This window comes from Tenrec ecaudatus, chromosome 14, assembly GCF_050624435.1.
Source record: "Tenrec ecaudatus isolate mTenEca1 chromosome 14, mTenEca1.hap1, whole genome shotgun sequence".
Taxonomy (NCBI): domain Eukaryota; kingdom Metazoa; phylum Chordata; class Mammalia; order Afrosoricida; family Tenrecidae; genus Tenrec; species Tenrec ecaudatus.
This window is the reverse complement of record NC_134543.1, coordinates 29,449,924-29,468,452: the sequence shown is the minus strand read 5'-3', so window position 1 is coordinate 29,468,452 and position 18,529 is coordinate 29,449,924. Positions and strand designations below refer to the sequence as shown.

The window sequence follows — 18,529 nt, the reverse complement described above, 5'->3', positions numbered from 1 at the left end:
CAGCAAAGACTAATCCCTGGAAACTGAAAGCACGCAAAGCCTGATCGCCTTTAGCAAGAGAGGAGTTTGAAAGGCGCAGGCCGAGCGTGCCTATTAGGCGTTGTTCACAGTGACAGCCGCCCGGTGCCCTTCTGCATTACCCACGCCACTGCTCCTGTCTCCCGAGCGGCAGGGCCAAACGAAACGGGAGGTTCCCGAAGCTAGGTTTCCTCGCTTGGAGGTCCCCAGCCGGAACTCTCGCCATCCTTGGAGCTGGCGAGTTACGGTGCCAGGTCACCCTTTTGGCAAAAACCATTAAGCACCTTGCTGTTCGGGCTTTCTTTTGCCAATCGTGAGTCTGCTGAGTGTCTTAAGTTTCTGTAGCCCCAGGAGAAACTTGCATCTTAGCCAACCTCGAGCCAGGAGGCAGCAGATGCGCAGGGCACATAAGTCTATACATGTGTGAAGATAACAGTGTGAGAGACTCCAATGCATGTTTTTCTCATACTTGGAAAAGGTTTAGGCCAGATTCCATCTGGATGATAAAAACCGAGAAGTTAAGATAAACTGTGCTCCGTCCTCCTGCTCCTGTTCTTCATGAAAATACCTGCTTTTCCTGTTCCAAATGCTCTATGTCAGCTAATGGCAGCATGGACGGTCTCCCATGAGCACACTGGAATGGCAGCTGGCAGCAGGACAGAGCCTCAATAAGGCGACGGCTCTCCTCGGGGCTCAGACCATCATGGAACTTAATGGCCCCTAAACGAAAGGGAGAGACCAATGCTGACCCTGGGTCAGAGTCAAGTGTGGAAAAAGTGACGTGTTTCCTAGGGTTCTTTACTGCGGCCTGAGGGCTGCCTGAATCGGGCACTGGGGCCCACGAGGAAACTAGTGTTTCGCTTACCAATCCAGTCCCTGCAGGAGGTAGTCCCTAACCTGATGGCTCCTTTGCAGGGTTTTTAATCAAAGAGGCAAGGATCCTGCTTCCCTCCTTACAGCTCTGAAACCGAAGCCGTCTCTTGCCCACAGCCGGTCCCTCGCCCAGGCCGCTGGCGGTCTCCCATGTCTCTGACATGTCCATAGGAACTCTCCTATTGTGAGAGCCTGCCCGGGGTCATGTGCTCAGTCCACGGATGTTTGCTGTGGTCCAAACCCCACCCTCCCGAGCTTACAATGTCGTGTGAGAGACTACCAACCACAGCGTGTGAAAGGCGGCAGACTAGGAAGGCCCAGTGCAGTCTCCCTTGACGAAGTGGCATTCCAGCTGAGACCTGGGGCTAGAAAGACTTGGCTAACTCGAGACGGAGCCAAAGGCAAGTGCAGAGGCTGAGGCTGACGGGGACAGCACACAGAAGGAACAAGGCTCGGGCAACGGGGCCTGGAAGTAAACAGCAAGGTGGAGAGTGGTGGGAGAGAGCCAGGTAGGGCCCAGACCACGAAGACCCTCGTCAGCCACAGTAAGGAGTGGCACTCGGATCCTAAGAACAGTGACCAGTCACTGAAGAGTTTTGGGTCAGAGGAATGTTGCAGAAAAGCTCCTTGGGTGTTGAGGGGAATAGATTGGAGGGGAGTCCGTGGATGTGGGAGATGGAGAACTGTGACAAGAGTGAGGCTGTGGTGCAGACAGATTGAGTTGGTCAGAGTTAGGATATATTTTGAAGGCAGAGCTTAGAAAACGGGGAATGGAATAAATGTGCAGAGTAAAGACTGGCTAAGGGACACAGGAGCTTAGGCTATTTGCAGGAGGCAGACCGAGGTTTGCAGGGAAGGGCAGTGTTCCTAAGCAGAAAAAGACAGGAAGTAAGAGAGCAGGGAGGCTGACGGAGGGGAGGAAATAGAGGCACGGTGCCAGGGGATTGATCAAATGACAGTTGCAGGAGGTTCTGTCTAAGTGGCCTGACAGTAAGTTCCTCCCAAAAAGTTTCTGTATTTTACCATGTTTACACCACCATGATGTGTGTTAAATGTGCATGTTCTGTGCCGACCCACCACTAAGTTCTCGATGGGGCTCACTGCTCTTCACAAACAATGCATCCCTGTCTGCGTCTGGGCCTCTGCACATGCGCTTTCCTCTCCCTGGAGGGCTTTTCCAATCCATCCCAAGAATCCACTGTCTCTCGGCTCATACAAAACTTGGCTTTGCCATGCCCTCGTCAGGGTCAGCTCTGTAGGTGGGTGGGCAGAAGGGCTGGCTAATGGATTCCAGGGCTACTCTTTCACACGTGGGCCAGGGGTCCGCTTGACAGCCATGGGCTGATTGTAGTTTGTTTTGTAAAGGTAAGTAAAATAAAAATTTCAGTGTGTTCAGGCCCTTGATCTACATTTTAAGTGGCTAGAAGTGAGCCTTGGGCTGCTTACCCGGGCACAGCAAGGGTCTTACCATGGCAGGCCTGGGATGCCAACACCTTCTGCACCGTCAGGGGCAGGGTCCCTTGGATGCCCCCTGTGGTCTGAAGCAGCTAAGGATTAAACACAGTCTTTGTTAGTCAGCCCAGGACATGAGAGGACGGAGTTTTTCACCTGTAGACCCTCTGTGAACATCCCCCAAATGAGAGGCAAACTTACCTCCATTTGTTCTCGAATAAACTCCTACAAAACAAAAGAGGAACACGGGCATTAAACGGAGGCTGTGTTATACTTGTCTTTCAATAGTTTACAAAATAGCCCAATTTTCTCCTCTAGAACAGCATCTCCCAAAGTGGGTGATACCGCATCCTGGGGGGTGCTGGGCCGATCCAGGAGGCCTGTAAAAGCAGATAAATACACTCTCGCCAGCACTGTGGCGATAGTACAAAAGTTTTTAATTGCCAGGGAGAGGCTGAGTCATTTGTTTTGAAAAGGGGCGGTTGGCCAGATATGTTTGAGAACCTCTGCTCTAAAGTGTGCCTCCTGAGCAGGTCTCGGGGAACATAAACCACCAGCCTGTCAGTCAGCACCTCAGCCTGTTGGTGGAGCCCTGGTGACACAAGGGGTTACACGTGGCCCCTAGCCCCAGTCACCAGCTGGAGTGAGTCGCAGAGACCCTGTGGAGCAGCTCTGTAGGCTTGTTCTATGAGTTGGAGTCAGTTCGATGGCAGTGGGGGTTTAGGCACTGCTAAAAGATTAACAAGGAGGTGGAATGAACTTATTAATTAGTGCAAAATAAAAGCCCTGGTGGTGTAGTGGGTTACCCACTGGGCTAACCATAAGGTCAGCAGTTCAAAACCACCAGCAACACCTTAAGAGAAAGATGAGGCTTTCTATAGCTGTAAAAGAACCCAGAGGCAGGTCTGCTCTGTTCTCCAGGATTGCTGAGTTGGAATTGACCGGATGGCAGTGAGTTTGGTGTAGGGATTCATGTAAAAATGTACAGGGTGTGTTAAAGCCCACAGAACATAAAGGCTTGTTTTCAAACGAGAAGCCATCTAAAGGAGACTCAGTTGACTGGGTCTATATTGAAGCACACCAGTCTGTGTGATCCAAGGATTGTAAACAATGAAATCTAAATTTGAAGGAAGGAATGGTATCAGAGCTTGAACTGTGAACCCAGAAGCCAGTTTGCAGAAGGCTTTGGGTGACGATGGAAGCCCAAACTCCAATTGCAGGGTCCCCGCACGGATTAAACCTCTTAACAGAGCCTAGGGCTATAAACAGCCTTTCTATCACACACAGCATTGTAAAGTCAGTCGTGGCAGATGTAGTTACACTAAAGAGTAATGCCTTATCATTTGATCTCTTTTGACCCATCTTAATGAAAGTTGTTTCAGTTTTTTAAATTTTGTTTTTTCGATGGAGGTTTTCCCCTGTTTTGTCTAGTGGGTTTTCTGGTTTGTTTGCTTCCTGTCTGTGTTTTCTATGATTTTCTGTATATGAAATCCAAGATAGGTAGATCTATAGAGACAGTAATTGGTTTGATACGTGTATAGGGGCGTGGCGGGGAGGATGGCGGAAATGGGAGCTAGTAACAATGAGGACCAGAAGAAAATGTTCTGAAATTGACTGTGGTGTTGATTCCACAAATCTTCCTAATAGTATTGAACGATTCAGTTGTAGGATACGTGCCATATACATGCCAATAAAACTACTTTTAAAAACCAGAGAGCTGTGTGGGGTTTTGTGAACTACTGTGGTTCCGTGAACCCTAATAAGTTAGGGATGATGTGTCAATATTGGCCCATCAATTGTAGCAAATGTGCCACAAGAATGCAGTTGTTGCTAACGGGCAGCTGTGTGAGTGGGGAGAGGCGGAATAGGAACTTGCTGTACTTTTGTGTAAACATAAACGGTTCCAAAAAAAGTCTATTAAAAAAAAACTCTTGAGGAAGAGAGATCCAGCAATATAGCACTCAAGTATAAATAACTTGTTTGAAGGTACTTTGAATATGGAATTCTATACCAGCTCTTACTGAATATAAAATATATTTTGTTTCTGGGTCCTTCTCCAGAAAGAACACATCGACTAATTAATTCGGTCATGTAACTGTAAGAGTAGCCTTTCTGATCCTACTGATTTTACATATCAGGGAGGCGTCTCCCTAAAAGGCCGTTGTGTCTTTATAGCTATGATCTCAGCCAGAATAAGTGTAATATTAGACACAAAATGAGAATGACTACAACAGCCATCAACAAACTGGGCACTCATATAACATTTGTCTAAATACCATGAACATTAGGAAATAGCCACTTGAGTTCCCACAACTAAAGTGGGACAACTTTTAGGCCAAAACGCGTATTTCTGATGGACTTTGTTGAGAAGTTATTCCACCCCAGGCTTGCCTCTGTCTTGGGGGCACCCTTTTTAAATAGTTCTATCTCTGTGGATGCTAATCTTTATAAATGTCAAGGAAAATTTTTGAGATATGGCATATTTAACAATTTCTTCAGAAGAAAACCCAGGATATTGGTCTCTCCCACTGTAACGAAAAGGGTGAAGAAAATCACAGTTGCATGGAAACAAATACTTGGTCCAAATCTTAGCCTTCCAACCCAGAGACCAGAAGAATCAGCTGGTGGCTGGCTAGCACTGCTGATCACGCTGAGAAGGAACCTAATAGAAGGTCCCGGACAGAGTGGGGTTGATTTGATCAAGGCTAGTGAAAGTACTACGGCCCTTCATCACTCTCCAAGTCTGGAACTGAGCGCTCTCCTCCCATGCCAACAGAAGCCCTGGTGGCCTAGTGGGTTCTTCACTGGGCTGCTAACCTCAAGTCCAGCAGTTCTAAACCACCAACCACGCTGGGAGAGAGAGAATGCTTTCTAGTCCTGGAAAGAGTTACAACCTGGGAACTCCGGGATGTAGGGTCCTTATGGGTGCTGGTTAGGGGTCATGTCAACTAGACACTCCAGGGTAAGGGTAGGGTGGAGCCCAACCGATCAGCTGGGTCACAGCCTGATGACACCTTCTTGGGTGTGGCCTTTTGTTTAAGAGGGAAAGATTGTGAGCAGATTCGATTCTCTTTGACCCTTAGCCTTCTGCTGGAGCTGAATCTCCCACCTGGTTCTTCAATCTCCTGTTGGGTCACCTGCCAATCCCAGGAGTTATCAGTGGACTACGGAGGGTGGATTCATTGGCCAACTTAGGATTTTTATTTTGATTACCTCGGCATCCACCGGCCTGTGTCCCCAGCCTGTATCTCTACTTCATCGTCCCACTTCCTGTTCATCAGCTTTCAAGAGTCAAGAAGAGTCACACCGGACTTATCTATTTCTACAACTGTGTTACCATTTCTGGGTATAAAATTCTTTCCATATGCAACACCTACAAGCCTCAACTGGATGACAGTGAGTATAAGGTGACCAACAACACCTGGGAAGTGTGCACCGATCACAACAACCAACCAGACACGACCAAAGGGCAGTGTTTGCCCAGGAAGAAAATTCTGAAGGCAACAAGGAATGAGAACTGTTAACACAGGACCCTCTCAAAGCAAAGTCTCTGTGAATTGTTGGGTGGAAAACAACTGCTCTAAACTAACATGCTCTAAACTAACACCTAATCATAAAAAGTTTAAACAACAACAAAAATCCCACAGGAGATTGTACAACTCCTCTTAATATGATTGAACTGTACGGTTTGTGAATTATATATGCCAATAAAACTTTTTTAAAAGGCACAGAATTTCTTTATTCCTGGAAATGGCTATGTATAAATCAGTTACCTACGATTTTACATGGTAGACTTTCTTTCTTTCTTTTTATTTTTTTCAAATACTTTTATCGGGGACTCTTACATCTCTTATCACAATCCGTACATTCATCCAGTGTGTCAAGAATTTGCCCATATGCTGCCATCATCATTTTCAAAGCATTTTCTTTCCACTTGAGCTCAATATCAGCTCCCCATGTCTTCCTCCTCCCTCCCTCATGAGCCCTTGATAAGTTGCTCGTGTTCCTGGGGCTCTAGTACTTCCATTTGTTTGTAAGCCTGGTGCGGAGCAATGGGATTCTGTCTTTGCTACGTTCCACATTTTGATGGTTCACGTAACAGTGAACAACGGACATATGTTAGAATGGGCCCTCCTCGGGCTAGAAGACAGGACTGTCTAGAAGAAGCACTAGAGATCTTTGAATGGCTACCATTCAAGTAGCCGCCTCCTCTTTAAGACATGAAACTGCTTCCAACTTCTTTCAGAATCAGCAGGATCTCTCCTGAACAGCCTGACTTAACGTCATCAAGATGTTCTGAAACCATAAGCTTTGTTTCAATTTGAAGTAAACTCCTTAACAGTAGTCTTTGAAGTCACTTTAAGGAAAGTTTTTGTAATAATTTTCTGGTTAAATATTTAGTTATTGAATTACAATGAAAGGCTCCAACAGATCCTATCTTTTGGATGTAGAACAATTTGGGGGAGGAACTTTAGAAAAAATAAGCTCTGGTGGGAGGAAAGAGCCCTGCTGAGAGCAAAGCAAAGGTTGTCAGATACGGGCAATTTGTGAGAGGGCAAAGCCAAGGGGCTCCTGAAGCCGCACTGTGACCCGGCTCTTCCTCTTGCTGGAAGCCTTGTTAGTCTTCAAACAAAACTCCTCCTCCAACCTGTGTCCCGATCCCGACTCCCACTCCCCCTAGCCTGCACTTGTCCTCCTCTCCCGAATGCAGCCAAAGCCCTTGGAAGAAGCTCCTCTAGCTCCACACCCTCTCCCTTTCCTCCCTCCCTGACCCTTTGCATCCTGTCTTCGGCCTCACCCCATTCAAGACGACTCCACAGTGTAACCCATGTCCGTATGATGGCCAAATACAACAAACAGTTCTCAAGCTTTACTGGATGGCCACTGCGGGCCATTCCATTGCTCCTGGACCCTCGCCCCTTGGTTTGGCAATGCTGCATTTCCTGGTTTTCTTCCTCCCGGTCGGAGCAACCATTTCCAGTCACCCTTAACGTTTCCTCGTTTTTGCTCCCACCCTGGATGCGAGTGTCCATCCTTTGCTCTCTCCTGTTTCATTCCTCAGATTATCCCTGGACAATCTCAATGCTCCCAAACCCAGCTCTGGCTTCTGGCATTATCAACGTATATACCTTAACCTCCACACAGAGCTGTACAGGCCAGATTTCTTTGTGAAGCACTAGATCTCTAAGTCTGTCTAGCCACTGGGCATCCCTAAAGGTGCATCCAATGTGATGTGCCCAGACTTGGACTGTCATGTGACTCCCCAGACATGCACACTACTCACCTTCCTCTGTATGTGGTCTCATCCACCCAACCATCCAAGCTGGGACTCGCAGGCCCTATCACTCCTCTTTCTTCTATTGTTCCTATATTCATTCTAAGGCTCATCAGCCCCTAGATCCTCTCTCCCAAATTATGTCTCAAACGTCTCTCCTTCCTATTCCCACGACTACTGACTCACTCAAACCCTCAACTTTTTTTCACGGAAACCAATGCTACAGTCTTCGTTTGCTCTCACTACTTCAAATCTTCCCCACAGCAATCTAGCCCACAGTTTAGCCATTAAAACGATCTTGTAGTTTTAATTTTTTTTAAGTACAAAGTGACTTCTAGACAAAGGGCAGACTGAGTTCATGTCCATTTGCCCTGTTTCACACAAGGAGAGAGAGCTGGAAATAAAGGCATAGACATCATAATGAAAAAGCAAGCCATCATGAAACAAAAACAGGTAGACTTGGAGAAATGAAATGCGGGAGATGAAAAAATACAATAATTGAAATTTAAATTTCAGTGGCTAAGTTAAGCGTCTACATTAATAGTAGAAAGAGAATCACTAGATGATAAGTGAAAGAATTTCCCAGAAATGGATCAGAGAGAGATGAAGCCATCAATAACATAAAAGACAGGTTAAGAGGCACGGACAAGACAAAAATATGGCCAAAGAGACATCTGGCAGGATTTCCAGGAGAAAGCAGAGAGAATAGGGCAGAAGCAATGTCAGAAGTGGTAATGACTGTCCAGTGTCTAAACTGAAGCAGCACGGTGAACCCCAAGAACGAAGAGGGAATACATTCACACTAAGGCACACAGTAGTGAAACTGAGAAATACCAAAGACCAAGAGAAAATCTTAAAAGCACCAGAGAGAAAATCAGAATGCCTACAAAAAGAAATGTAATTAGATGAGAATGTATTTTAATGGCAAAAATGGGCCATCAGAGACAATAAAATATTTTTAAAATGGTGACGGTTAACTCATGATGTGGAATTCTATTTTTAGCTAAACAATCATGCAAGTGTGAAGAAATCATTCTAAAAGAGAGTATCTAAAAGAGAAGTGAGCAGAAGCTCACCTTCCCCACACGATCGCTGAGGACAAATGGGTGCATAAGCAAAGGTGATAAAGAAAGCTGATGGTGCCCAAGAGCATCTGGAGTCTTAAAGGCGTGAAGGTAAACAAGCAGCCATCTAGCTCAGAAGCAACAAAGCCCACATGGAAGAAGCACGCCAGCCTGTGCGATCACAAGGTGTCGAAGGGATCAGGTATCAGGCATCAAAGAAAAAAATAATTCTATCATTGTAAATGAAGGGGGATGTGGAGTGGAGACCTAAAGCCCATGTGTAGGCAATTGGACATCATCTTACAGAAAACTCTTGAGGAGGGGAGGAGAGAAGCCAGTCAGGGTGCAGCAGCACTGATGAAACATACAACTTCCCTCTGGTTCTTTACTGCTTCCTCCCCTCCCACCCCCACATGATCCCAATTCTTCCTACAAATCCAGCTAGACCAGAGGATGTACACTGGTACAGATCAGAGCTGGTAACACAGGGAATCCAGGACAGATAAACTCCTCAGGTTCAATAATGAGAGTAGCGATACCTGGAGGTAAGGGGAAGGTGGGGGAGAAAGGAGGAACTGATCACAATGATCTACATATAACAACCTTCCTGAGGGATGGACAACATGAAATTGGGTGAAGAGGGACATCAGTCAGTGTAAGATATGAAAAAATGATTATTTATAAATTATCAAGGGTTGATGAGGGAGGAAGGGAAAAAAATGAGGAGCTGATGCCAAGGGCTCAAGTAGAAAGAATGTGTTTTGAGAATGATGAGGGCAACAAATGTACAAATATGCTTGACACAATGGATGTATGTATGGATTGTGATGAGTTGTATGAGCCCCCAATAGAATTTTAAAAAATTTCATTAACATCATGTCCTCTATGTTATGAGTCTTTATGGATTTATCTTTATTCTTTAATGTTTCATAATATTCCATAGTATGTATGCAACATAGTGTGTTTATCCATTCATTTATTTACGGATAAATTCTATCTTTCTGTTATTGTGAATGATGTTATATGAACAAGGGTGTCTATATATCTGTTGAAACTCTTTTTTTTTTTTTTGTCTTTTTTTTTTTTCCCCGCCCCCCTTCCGCTGAAACTCTTTTTAATCTAGGATCCATACCTAGTGGTGGGACTGCTGGATCTTGTGGTCTATTTTTTTTTTAATAAATCTTTTTATTGGGGCTCATACAATTCTTATCACAATCCATACATACATCAATTGAGTAATGCACCCTTATACATTCGTTGCACTCGTCATTCTCAAAATTCACCTTCCACTTGGGTACCTGGAATCAGCTCGGTTTCCCTTTTTTCCCCCCTCCCCCTCCCTCCCCACTATTTCTAACTCTTTAAGGAAGTGTCATAGCACTGCTACACAGGTGATGGGCAATTTTACAATCCCACAGCAATGTATGAGAGCTCCTCACACCCTTGCCAGAATTTGTTGTTTCTGGTCATTGCTCTTGTTGCTGAGGGGAGAGGTTATCTCTATGATTTACCATGATAATTTGAGTGGGCCTCGTGTCCTACTCTATCCCATATATGTCTACAGTGAGCCACGCTCAGTGTTCTAGTTCCCAAAACATTGTTGTTATGTGCTGTTGGGTCAATTCTGGCTCCTAGTGACCTTATATCACTGAACTGCCTCACTGGTTTTTCAAGGCTGTAATCTTTATTGAAGCATTGTTCTTCCATGGGCAGCTGGTGGTTCAAACCACTGGCCTTGAGGTTAGACAAGCACTTAACCACTATCCTATCAGGACTCCTTTCTTGAAATACAGCATCTCCTTAAAGTCTCTGGCATACTGTTCCTCTGTCTAGAATGCCCTTCTCCCCTCTTCTGAACTTGGCAGGCTCCAACTGTTCTTTAAGACTTCTCTTTAAAAAAAATTTAAATCAAGTTGGCTTTTTTGCCACAATTTCCTTGATCTTTGAACAATCTGGAGGAGAAAACAACAGGACCGACAGTTCCAGGGGGACATGGGAGAGGGGGAGGTGGGAGAAGGGTCCAAATCGGTTATGAGGAGGGTGTGGGAGGCCTGGTAGGGCATGATCAAGGGTAATGTAACCAAGAGGAATTGCTGAAACCCTGGTGGGGACTGAGCATGATAGTGGGACAGGAGGAAAGTCAAAGGAAATAGAGGAAAGAGCTGGGAGGCAAAGGGCATTTATAGAGGTCTAGATAAAGGCATATACATATGCAAATATATTTATACAATGGAATGCAGAAACAGATCTATGTGCCTATATTTATAGGTTTAGTATTAAGGTAGCAGAAGCACATTGGGCCTCCACTCAAGTACTCCCTCAATGCAAGAACACTTTCTTCTATTAAATTGGCATTCTATGATGCTCACCTTCCCAACACAACCGCTGAAGACAAAGCGGGTAAATAAGCAAATGTGGCAAAGAAAACTGATGATGCCCGGCTATCAAAAGATATAGTGTCTGGGGTCTTAAAGGCTTGAAGGTAAACAAGCAGCCATCTAGCTCAGAAGCAACAAAGCCCACATGGAAGAAGCACACCAGCCTGTGTGATCATGAGGTGTCAAAGGGATCAGGTATCAGGCATCATCAGAACAAAAAATCTTATCATAGTGAATGAGGGGTGTGTGTGTGGAGTGGAAACCCAAAGCCCATTTGGAGGCCACTAGACATCCCCTTACAGAAGGGTCTCGGGAAGACAAGCCAGTCAGGGTGTGATGTAGCAACAATGAAAAATACAACTTTCCTGTAGCTCCTAAATGCTTCCTCCCTGCCCCCCACCGCTATCAGGATCCCAATCCTCCCTTGCAAGTCTGACTAGACCAGAGGATGTACACTAGTACAGATGGGAACTGGAAACAGGGAATCCAGGGCGGGTGATCCCTTCAGGACAAGTGGTATGAATGGCGATACTGGGAGGGTCGAGGGAGGGTGAATTTGAAAGGGGGAACCGATTACAAGGATACACATGTGATCTCCTCCCTGGGGGACGGACAATGGAAAAGTGGGTGAAGGGAGACATTGGACAGTGCAAGATATGACAAAATAATAATTTATAAATTATCAAGGATTCATGAGGGAGGAGGGAGCGGGGAGGGAGGGAGAAAATGAGGAGCTAATGCCAGGGGCTTAAGTGGAGAGCAAATGTTTTGAGAATGATGAGGGCAATGAATGTACAAATGTGCTTTACAGAACTGATGCATGTATGGATTGTGATAAGAGTTGTATGAGCCCCTAATAAAACCACTTTTAAAAATTTCCTTGATCTCCACCCCTCTGGGCATGGTGATCATTCTGTATTCATATAGTACTTTTGAACACACCGGGACTGGACAAATTCCACAGTACCATCCAGTAATAATTTAAATGTCCTTCTGTGCCTTGAGTTCACTGATCTTCAGTGGCTAACACCTGAACACAGAGAAAAGAGGCTCTGCTCCCCAGGAAGCTCCGCCTTACCTCCACAATCCCCTTGGTCACCGTGGCTCTTCCTCTTCGAAGTTCGCTGGCTTCTCTTTCTATGAAACAGAGTGGGACTTTCCCCACAAGAACCAGCGAATCACTCGTGTCTGGAAAGTGAAACTCCAGGCCCAGATCTTCCAGATCTTTGTGGTAGCACCTAATGGAGTAACCTCAAATTAACAGCAACACTTCATTGACATGGCAGCACTGCTTCCAAATACACAATTCGTTTCTCAAAAGCTGCCACAGGCTTTTAAAGTTGTAGCTTTTCTCACATGTGAGTGTCTGTTTAGTGTTCATTATAAAATTTCCCTTTTTGAATGACAGTAATCTCGCCCTCACCCCACCCCCTTTTTCCTGGAAAGATTCCATCTTCTGTCAGGTGTTGTTCTTCGCTCTGACTTGCGCTGAAGAACTGCTACTCTCTTATAGCTGGCACTTTCAGGAGTCTGGGCAAAGAAAGGGCCACGGGTGCTTTGAGTCAACATCAAAGCCCGGGAACGGCAAATTAACGGATGTAAACAGATGGATCTACCTCTAACATGAATTCTACACCAGGGGTAAACATTTACTGGCAGTAGCATATTCCCAAACCAGACGTAAACTGACAGGGGATGCTTTTTTTCATTCCTAATAATCCGTGTTCAGGAGTGGGAAAACTTCCCATCCTGTGACTCACTGTAGGATTCATCCCTTCACAGTGTTTTTTTTAACTTTCTTTGTGATGATGGAAAAGAAAATGAAGAACATAGAATGCATCAAGACTGAGAAGAATGGAAGCAATTACTGCAGTGACTTCTTTCAGAAACAGCACAGCACAAGCATCATATTGCTGGAAGTAATTATCAGGAAAAAGCTACGCTGAGCCCCACAGTTGAGGTACAGCGAAGGTAAGCATCTAGAGTCAGAAGACCTCCACTTCACCACTCCTGAATCGCTGTGATCTTGGAGAAGCCATGCAGCCTCTCTTGGTCTGTTTCCTCGTGTGAAAAAGGAAACAGCAGCTCGGCGTACACCTCACAGAATGACCGTGAGCGCGGCCCTGCCAACACAACATGCTGCGGTGCTACTGACCGTAGGAGTCGCCTCTGCTCCTCTGTGACTGCGATCGCTAGGGGTGGGCTTATGGTAGAGGAGAGCAGCTTTCTCCGGCCAGAGCCTTGTGGCAGTGGCTTCTCATAGGAATCTATTGGAAGAAAGAGCAATGGGTTAAGAGGAAGCAAAGCCTTCTAGATTCCGATAAGAAAGGAAACCGTGGGAAGCACAGCTGAGGCAATTACTCTAGCTCTGGGCGTGTGCTCAGGATGCAGTCTTAGGCGTTTGGATCTCTGTTACTAAAGTTCAACTAGTGTAGTCTTTCCAACCGGCTAACTCGTTTTAGCAGTGCTTTGTAAAATAAGAACTAGAACCCTTACATGCACATAGCAGCTATTTCATAAGCACAGATAAGAGAGGTAAATGATATGGATTACTGGGGGGTGGGGTGGAAATGCAGAGATGGAGTCACTAGGCATCAGAATCGACTCGATAGAATGCGTTTGGTTTTGGAGATTGGCTCAAGAAAGCTTCTTAATGTTTCTTGGAGGGTCAGTCTCTAAAGAGAATTAATTATTATTCTCAAATATCGAAAGCGGCAGGAAGCATTTTTTTTTAAGATGGAAAGAATGCACACTGGACTGAAATAAACCAATCAACATCCAACCATTTCAAGAGGGAGCATATGAGCAAGAACCAATGGTACTGAGGAAGAAGGTCACCTGTTCTGACAGTGTTAGCCAAAACCTGGAATTAATGAAATCCCCGTGGAAATGTTTCAGCAAGCTGATGAAGCACTGGAAGCATTTACTCGTCTACGTAGGAAATCTGGAAGACAGCTAATTGGCCAACTGACTGGGAGAGATCCATATTTGCACCCATTCCACAAGTGATCTCACACAATATTCCAAGTTATATCATTGATATCATATGCCAGTAAAATGTTGCTTTAGATTATCCAACAATGGTAGCAGCAGTACATTGGCAGGGAGCTTCCAGAGGTGCAGGTCAGATTCAGAAGAGGACCCGGAACAAGGGATGTCATTGCTGTGTCAGATGGATCTCAGCTCAAAGCAGAGAATGCCCGAAAGTTGTTTACTTGTGTTTCCCTGACTGTGCCAAAGCATTGGACTGTGTGGATATCACACACTGTGGATCGCCTTGAGAAGAATGGTAATTCCAGAACACCTCATTGTCGTCCTGTGGAACTTGCACATGGATCAGGAGGCAGTTTTGTGAACAGAACAAGGAAATATTGGCATGGTTTAAAATCAGGAACAGTGTGCATCAGGGCGGTATCCTCTCACTACACCTGTTCAGTCGGTACACCGAGCCAACCATCCGAGAAGCTGGATTATACGAAGAAGAGTACAGCATCAGGACTGGAGAAAGACTTAACCACCTGTGACATGCAGATGACGCAACCTTGCTTGCTGAAAGTGAGGAGGACTTGAAGCACTTGCTGATGGAGATCAAGGATTGCAGGCTTCAGGAAGCATTTTTTTAAAAAGATGGAAAGAATACACAGTCATTACAACTCCTGTAAAGAAGACCAGAATCCTCACAACTAGGTAAAATCATGATAAACGAAGAAAAGATTAAAGTTGTCAATGATTGCATCTGGCTTGGTTGGATCCATAGTCAATGCTCATGGGAGCAGCCGTCAAGAGATTAAACAATGCATCGCACAAATCTGCGTCCTCTGTCAAGTGTTGAATAGTGAGGGCTCAAGTGGGCCTGATGGGATTTGCAATCACCTCCTATGCATGTGAAAGTTGGACAGTGAATAAGAAAGGCTGACGGAGAATCCATGCATTTGAATGATGGTGCTGGCGAAGACTTAAAGTACCATGGACTGCCCAAAGAACAAGTAAGTCTGTCTTGGAAGACACACAGCCAGAATGGTCCTTAGAGGCAAGGATGGCAGAACTCCATCTCAAGTATATTGGACATGCTGTCAGGAGAGAGTAGTCCCTGGAGAAAGACAATATGCTTGGTAAAGTAGAAGGCCCTTGACAAGATGGACTGACACAGTGGCTGCAACAACGGACTCAAACTAAGAACAATTGTGAAGATGGAACTGTGCTTCCTTCTGTTGGACACAGGGCCGCTATGAGTTGAAGCAGATTCAGCTGCAACTAAGAACAACCTTATTCCCAAATGGTCCAAGACCTGTGGGAAGTTTTTCTAACACGGCTTTGGCTATATCTTTCCCAACTCTCAAGCCTTCATTTTATAAGGAAAAGTAAAAATGGTAGTGTGGCAGTTACATAATCTCTGGTCAACTTCCAAAGGCTTGGAGTCTAGCCTGTCAATCAGTTCGCAGCTGATGACCTCATTTGGGAGGCAGAAACGGAGATAAGTAGCTCACTGGAGGCCAGATGCAGGGAGAAAGTCTCTCCCTGCAAGACATTCCTGTTGACAAGCCACACGGAACGAAGCTGATGGCAGCCAGAGCCTTGGAGGGGAAGGAGCCATGTGGAGACCCACTGCCACTGAATCCACAAGACTTTACACCCACTAGCCTGTGATCTTCCTGCACCCAGTGTCATTACATGTGTTGCGTTGAGTCTGAAGAGGAATTTATAGACTGGTATCGGACATACGGGCTAATATCAGACTTATGGACTTGATCTGGACTGGGATGTTTTCTCCATATACAATTGCTCTTTTATATAAAGCCCTTTCTTATACACATATGAGTGCCTATGAATTTGTTTCTCTAGTCCAGGGGTCCTCAAACTTTTTTAACAAGGGGTCAGTTCACTGTCCCTCAGACCCGTTGGAAGGCTGGACTATAGTTTAAAAAAAGACTATGAACAAATTCCTATACACACTGCACATAGCTTATTTTGAAGTAAAAAAACAAATGGGGCAAAAAACACCCACCAGGCTGGATAAATGTCCTCAGCGGGCCGCATGTGGCCCGCAGGCCGTAGCTTGAGGACGCCTCCTCTAGTCAACCCAGACTAACACAGGTAGCAGTGTTTTGGGCGATCTAGTCCATGAGAATTGGGCAAATCTGTTTCACAAGACTTTCTTTAAAGTGTTAAAAAGCAACGATGTTACTGTAAGGTCTAGGTGCACCCGGCCCAAGCCAAGCTATTTCGAATCATCTCCAATGCATATGAAAGCCGGACAATTAGTAAGGAAGACTGTGGGGAGAGGTCAGCCACCTACAGACATCCTCCCCAGGGCAGTTAGTCACCAGACTACAGGGGAGGTCTCTAGGGTAGTTAGTCACCAGACTACAGGGGAGGTCTCTAGGGCAGTTAGTCACCAGACTATATGGCAGGCCTCACTCCCTGCTACTGGGGACAATAAGCTATTCCTCCTTGAGGCCTGAGACCAAGCGTTCACACCCTACTGATAATGGTTCCCATGGAGATCTAGGGAATAGGTCAAAGTTAGGCCCTCATCCTGAACCTAGGATCTGCCCATCTTGCCACATGTATAACCCCAATCCCTCCCCTTCTTACTGCGTGTATGTCCCTAGACCACCCCACCCCCATTACTGTATTGCCTATAGTACAGCCCCTTCCTGTGACGTATGTCCTAACCTGTAATTAGGGGGCTTGCACGTCCCCAGAGAATATAAAAGGGGCGGGGCTAGCATTAAACTCTCTCTCTCTCCTTCCATGTGGACCATCATGCTACCATGAATCGTGTCTGACTCCATTTATTTCAATACTTCTCTTCTATCGCTCATGTTCTCTATAACTTTACTATGATCTTTACTTATTATCGCTGCACAATAGCGCCTACTGGACCCGTAATGATGTGTTAGGGGCTGGCTTCCCCTGACAGAAGACCAGGGAACAATTGGTGCATGCAATTACTGTGCCGGCAATACTATTTGTGTTGCCAGGGGCTGCCAAAAGAACAAGCACGTCTGGCTTTGAGGAAGAACAGCCAGAGTGTGGTGAGACTTCCAACTCGTGTACTTTGGAGGGCCTGGCCCTGGAAAACGACGCCACGCTTGGTGAAGCAAGTAGCGGGCAATGAAGAAGACGACCTGCAAGGCAATTAATGACCCAACAGCTGTAGCAACGGGGTCAACACAACAATAACCGTGTGCATGACACAGGGCAGGGCAATGTTCTGCTCTGCGCACTCAGTCAGGATGAGTCAAGGGTATTTAACAATAATAACCACAACAGGACATGAAATGTCTCTCGAGGCCTTATTAAATCTTTACCGCCAGGAGTTTTCATTACTTGACCACAAGAGTAAAGCTTTTCTTGACATTTTCCCACTCAGAGAACATATTGCCTCTTGATAAGAAAAATTAGTAACAAAGATTTAAAAGCATAGTAATTTGGGGAGAGAAATTTGATAATATGGGAGAAAAAGATGGGAAGGAGACAAATACATATAAAATTAAATTTTTATTAAAAATAATAAAATGGGTCTTCTGACCTCCTGGTGATCTGTTTGGTAAGCTGAAGGATAGATATCTGATATCCCAGGATGAGCATATCTTTGCGCTGGGTACCACAGTGAAGTACCATACATACTCGCGTATGAGCCGAGTGTTTCAGCACATTGTTCAATGCAGTGTCTGTGGTAAAATTAGGTGCCTCAGCTGATATTTGGGTCATCTTATACTCGAGTAGATATGGTAGCTCAACTCTTAGATACCTCTGAGCTGATGACAAAAGGTCCCTTGGTTGTGTAGCGAGGTACACACTGGCATGCTAACCGCAAGGTCAAGCCCACCAGCTACACCAAGGTAGAAAGACGAGACTTTTGGTTCCGTAAAGATTTACAGCCCTGGAAACCCAAAGGAGGTGGTTCTACTCTGTCCTGTAGGATCACTATGAGCCGGAATTCACTAGATGGCAGTGAGTTTGGTTTTGTATACCTTTGACCCTGTACACAAAGCCTAAATGTTTGTCAGTAACGAGAACTATTCCAGAGGCCAAACCAGAGCGTGGGCTTAATTTTTCCAACATACGCCTTTCCTTATAAAGGTCACAGTAAGAGAAAACTTCAGGCATCCTGATTCTTGTGGGAGTCTCAAATCTTTTCTAGTTCCAAAAGGGTCCTTACCTGTAATAAGGTGCTCCAAGCGGATACGCTCATGGGCTGCATGCTGATCCACCAACACCAGCAGGTTTCCACCTGGAAGATCAGCAAGGATTCCTGGGTCTCAGTTTCTCAGATCAAGAGGAAAATAATCACGGAGAGTTGAAGGAGAAAGAGGAGCACAACAGAACATCATACGCATACCGAATAGTGAAACTTTCACCTTTAATTCCTAAACATTTGAAATTATAGGTAAAATGGGAACCAGTTTATTCCTGATGAAAACCCCTTTAGTTCATCGGTGTTTCGTTTCTAATACAAGGCT

At 45.4% G+C, this 18,529-nt stretch overlaps 1 protein-coding gene across 5 annotated transcripts in view; it reads right to left on the bottom strand.

The window, feature by feature from the left end:
- MLH3 (mutL homolog 3) overlaps positions 1-18,529 on the bottom strand; it is a 37,417-nt gene that overhangs the window by 2,956 nt on the left and 15,932 nt on the right. For 3 of the 5 annotated variants that reach the window (XM_075531595.1, XM_075531593.1, XM_075531594.1), the window contains 6 exons: positions 18,229-18,300; positions 13,216-13,327; positions 12,139-12,298; positions 2,545-2,568; positions 2,360-2,438; positions 587-738 (listed from right to left, as the gene is read on the bottom strand). In XM_075531595.1, the coding sequence (XP_075387710.1) occupies positions 587-738; positions 2,360-2,438; positions 2,545-2,568; positions 12,139-12,298; positions 13,216-13,327; positions 18,229-18,300 (599 nt within the window). Of the gene's footprint in view, positions 1-586; positions 739-2,359; positions 2,439-2,544; positions 2,569-12,138; positions 12,299-13,215; positions 13,328-18,228; positions 18,301-18,529 lie in introns of those variants that run through there. The other 2 variants (XM_075531596.1, XR_012779725.1) reach the window with 2 other exon arrangements.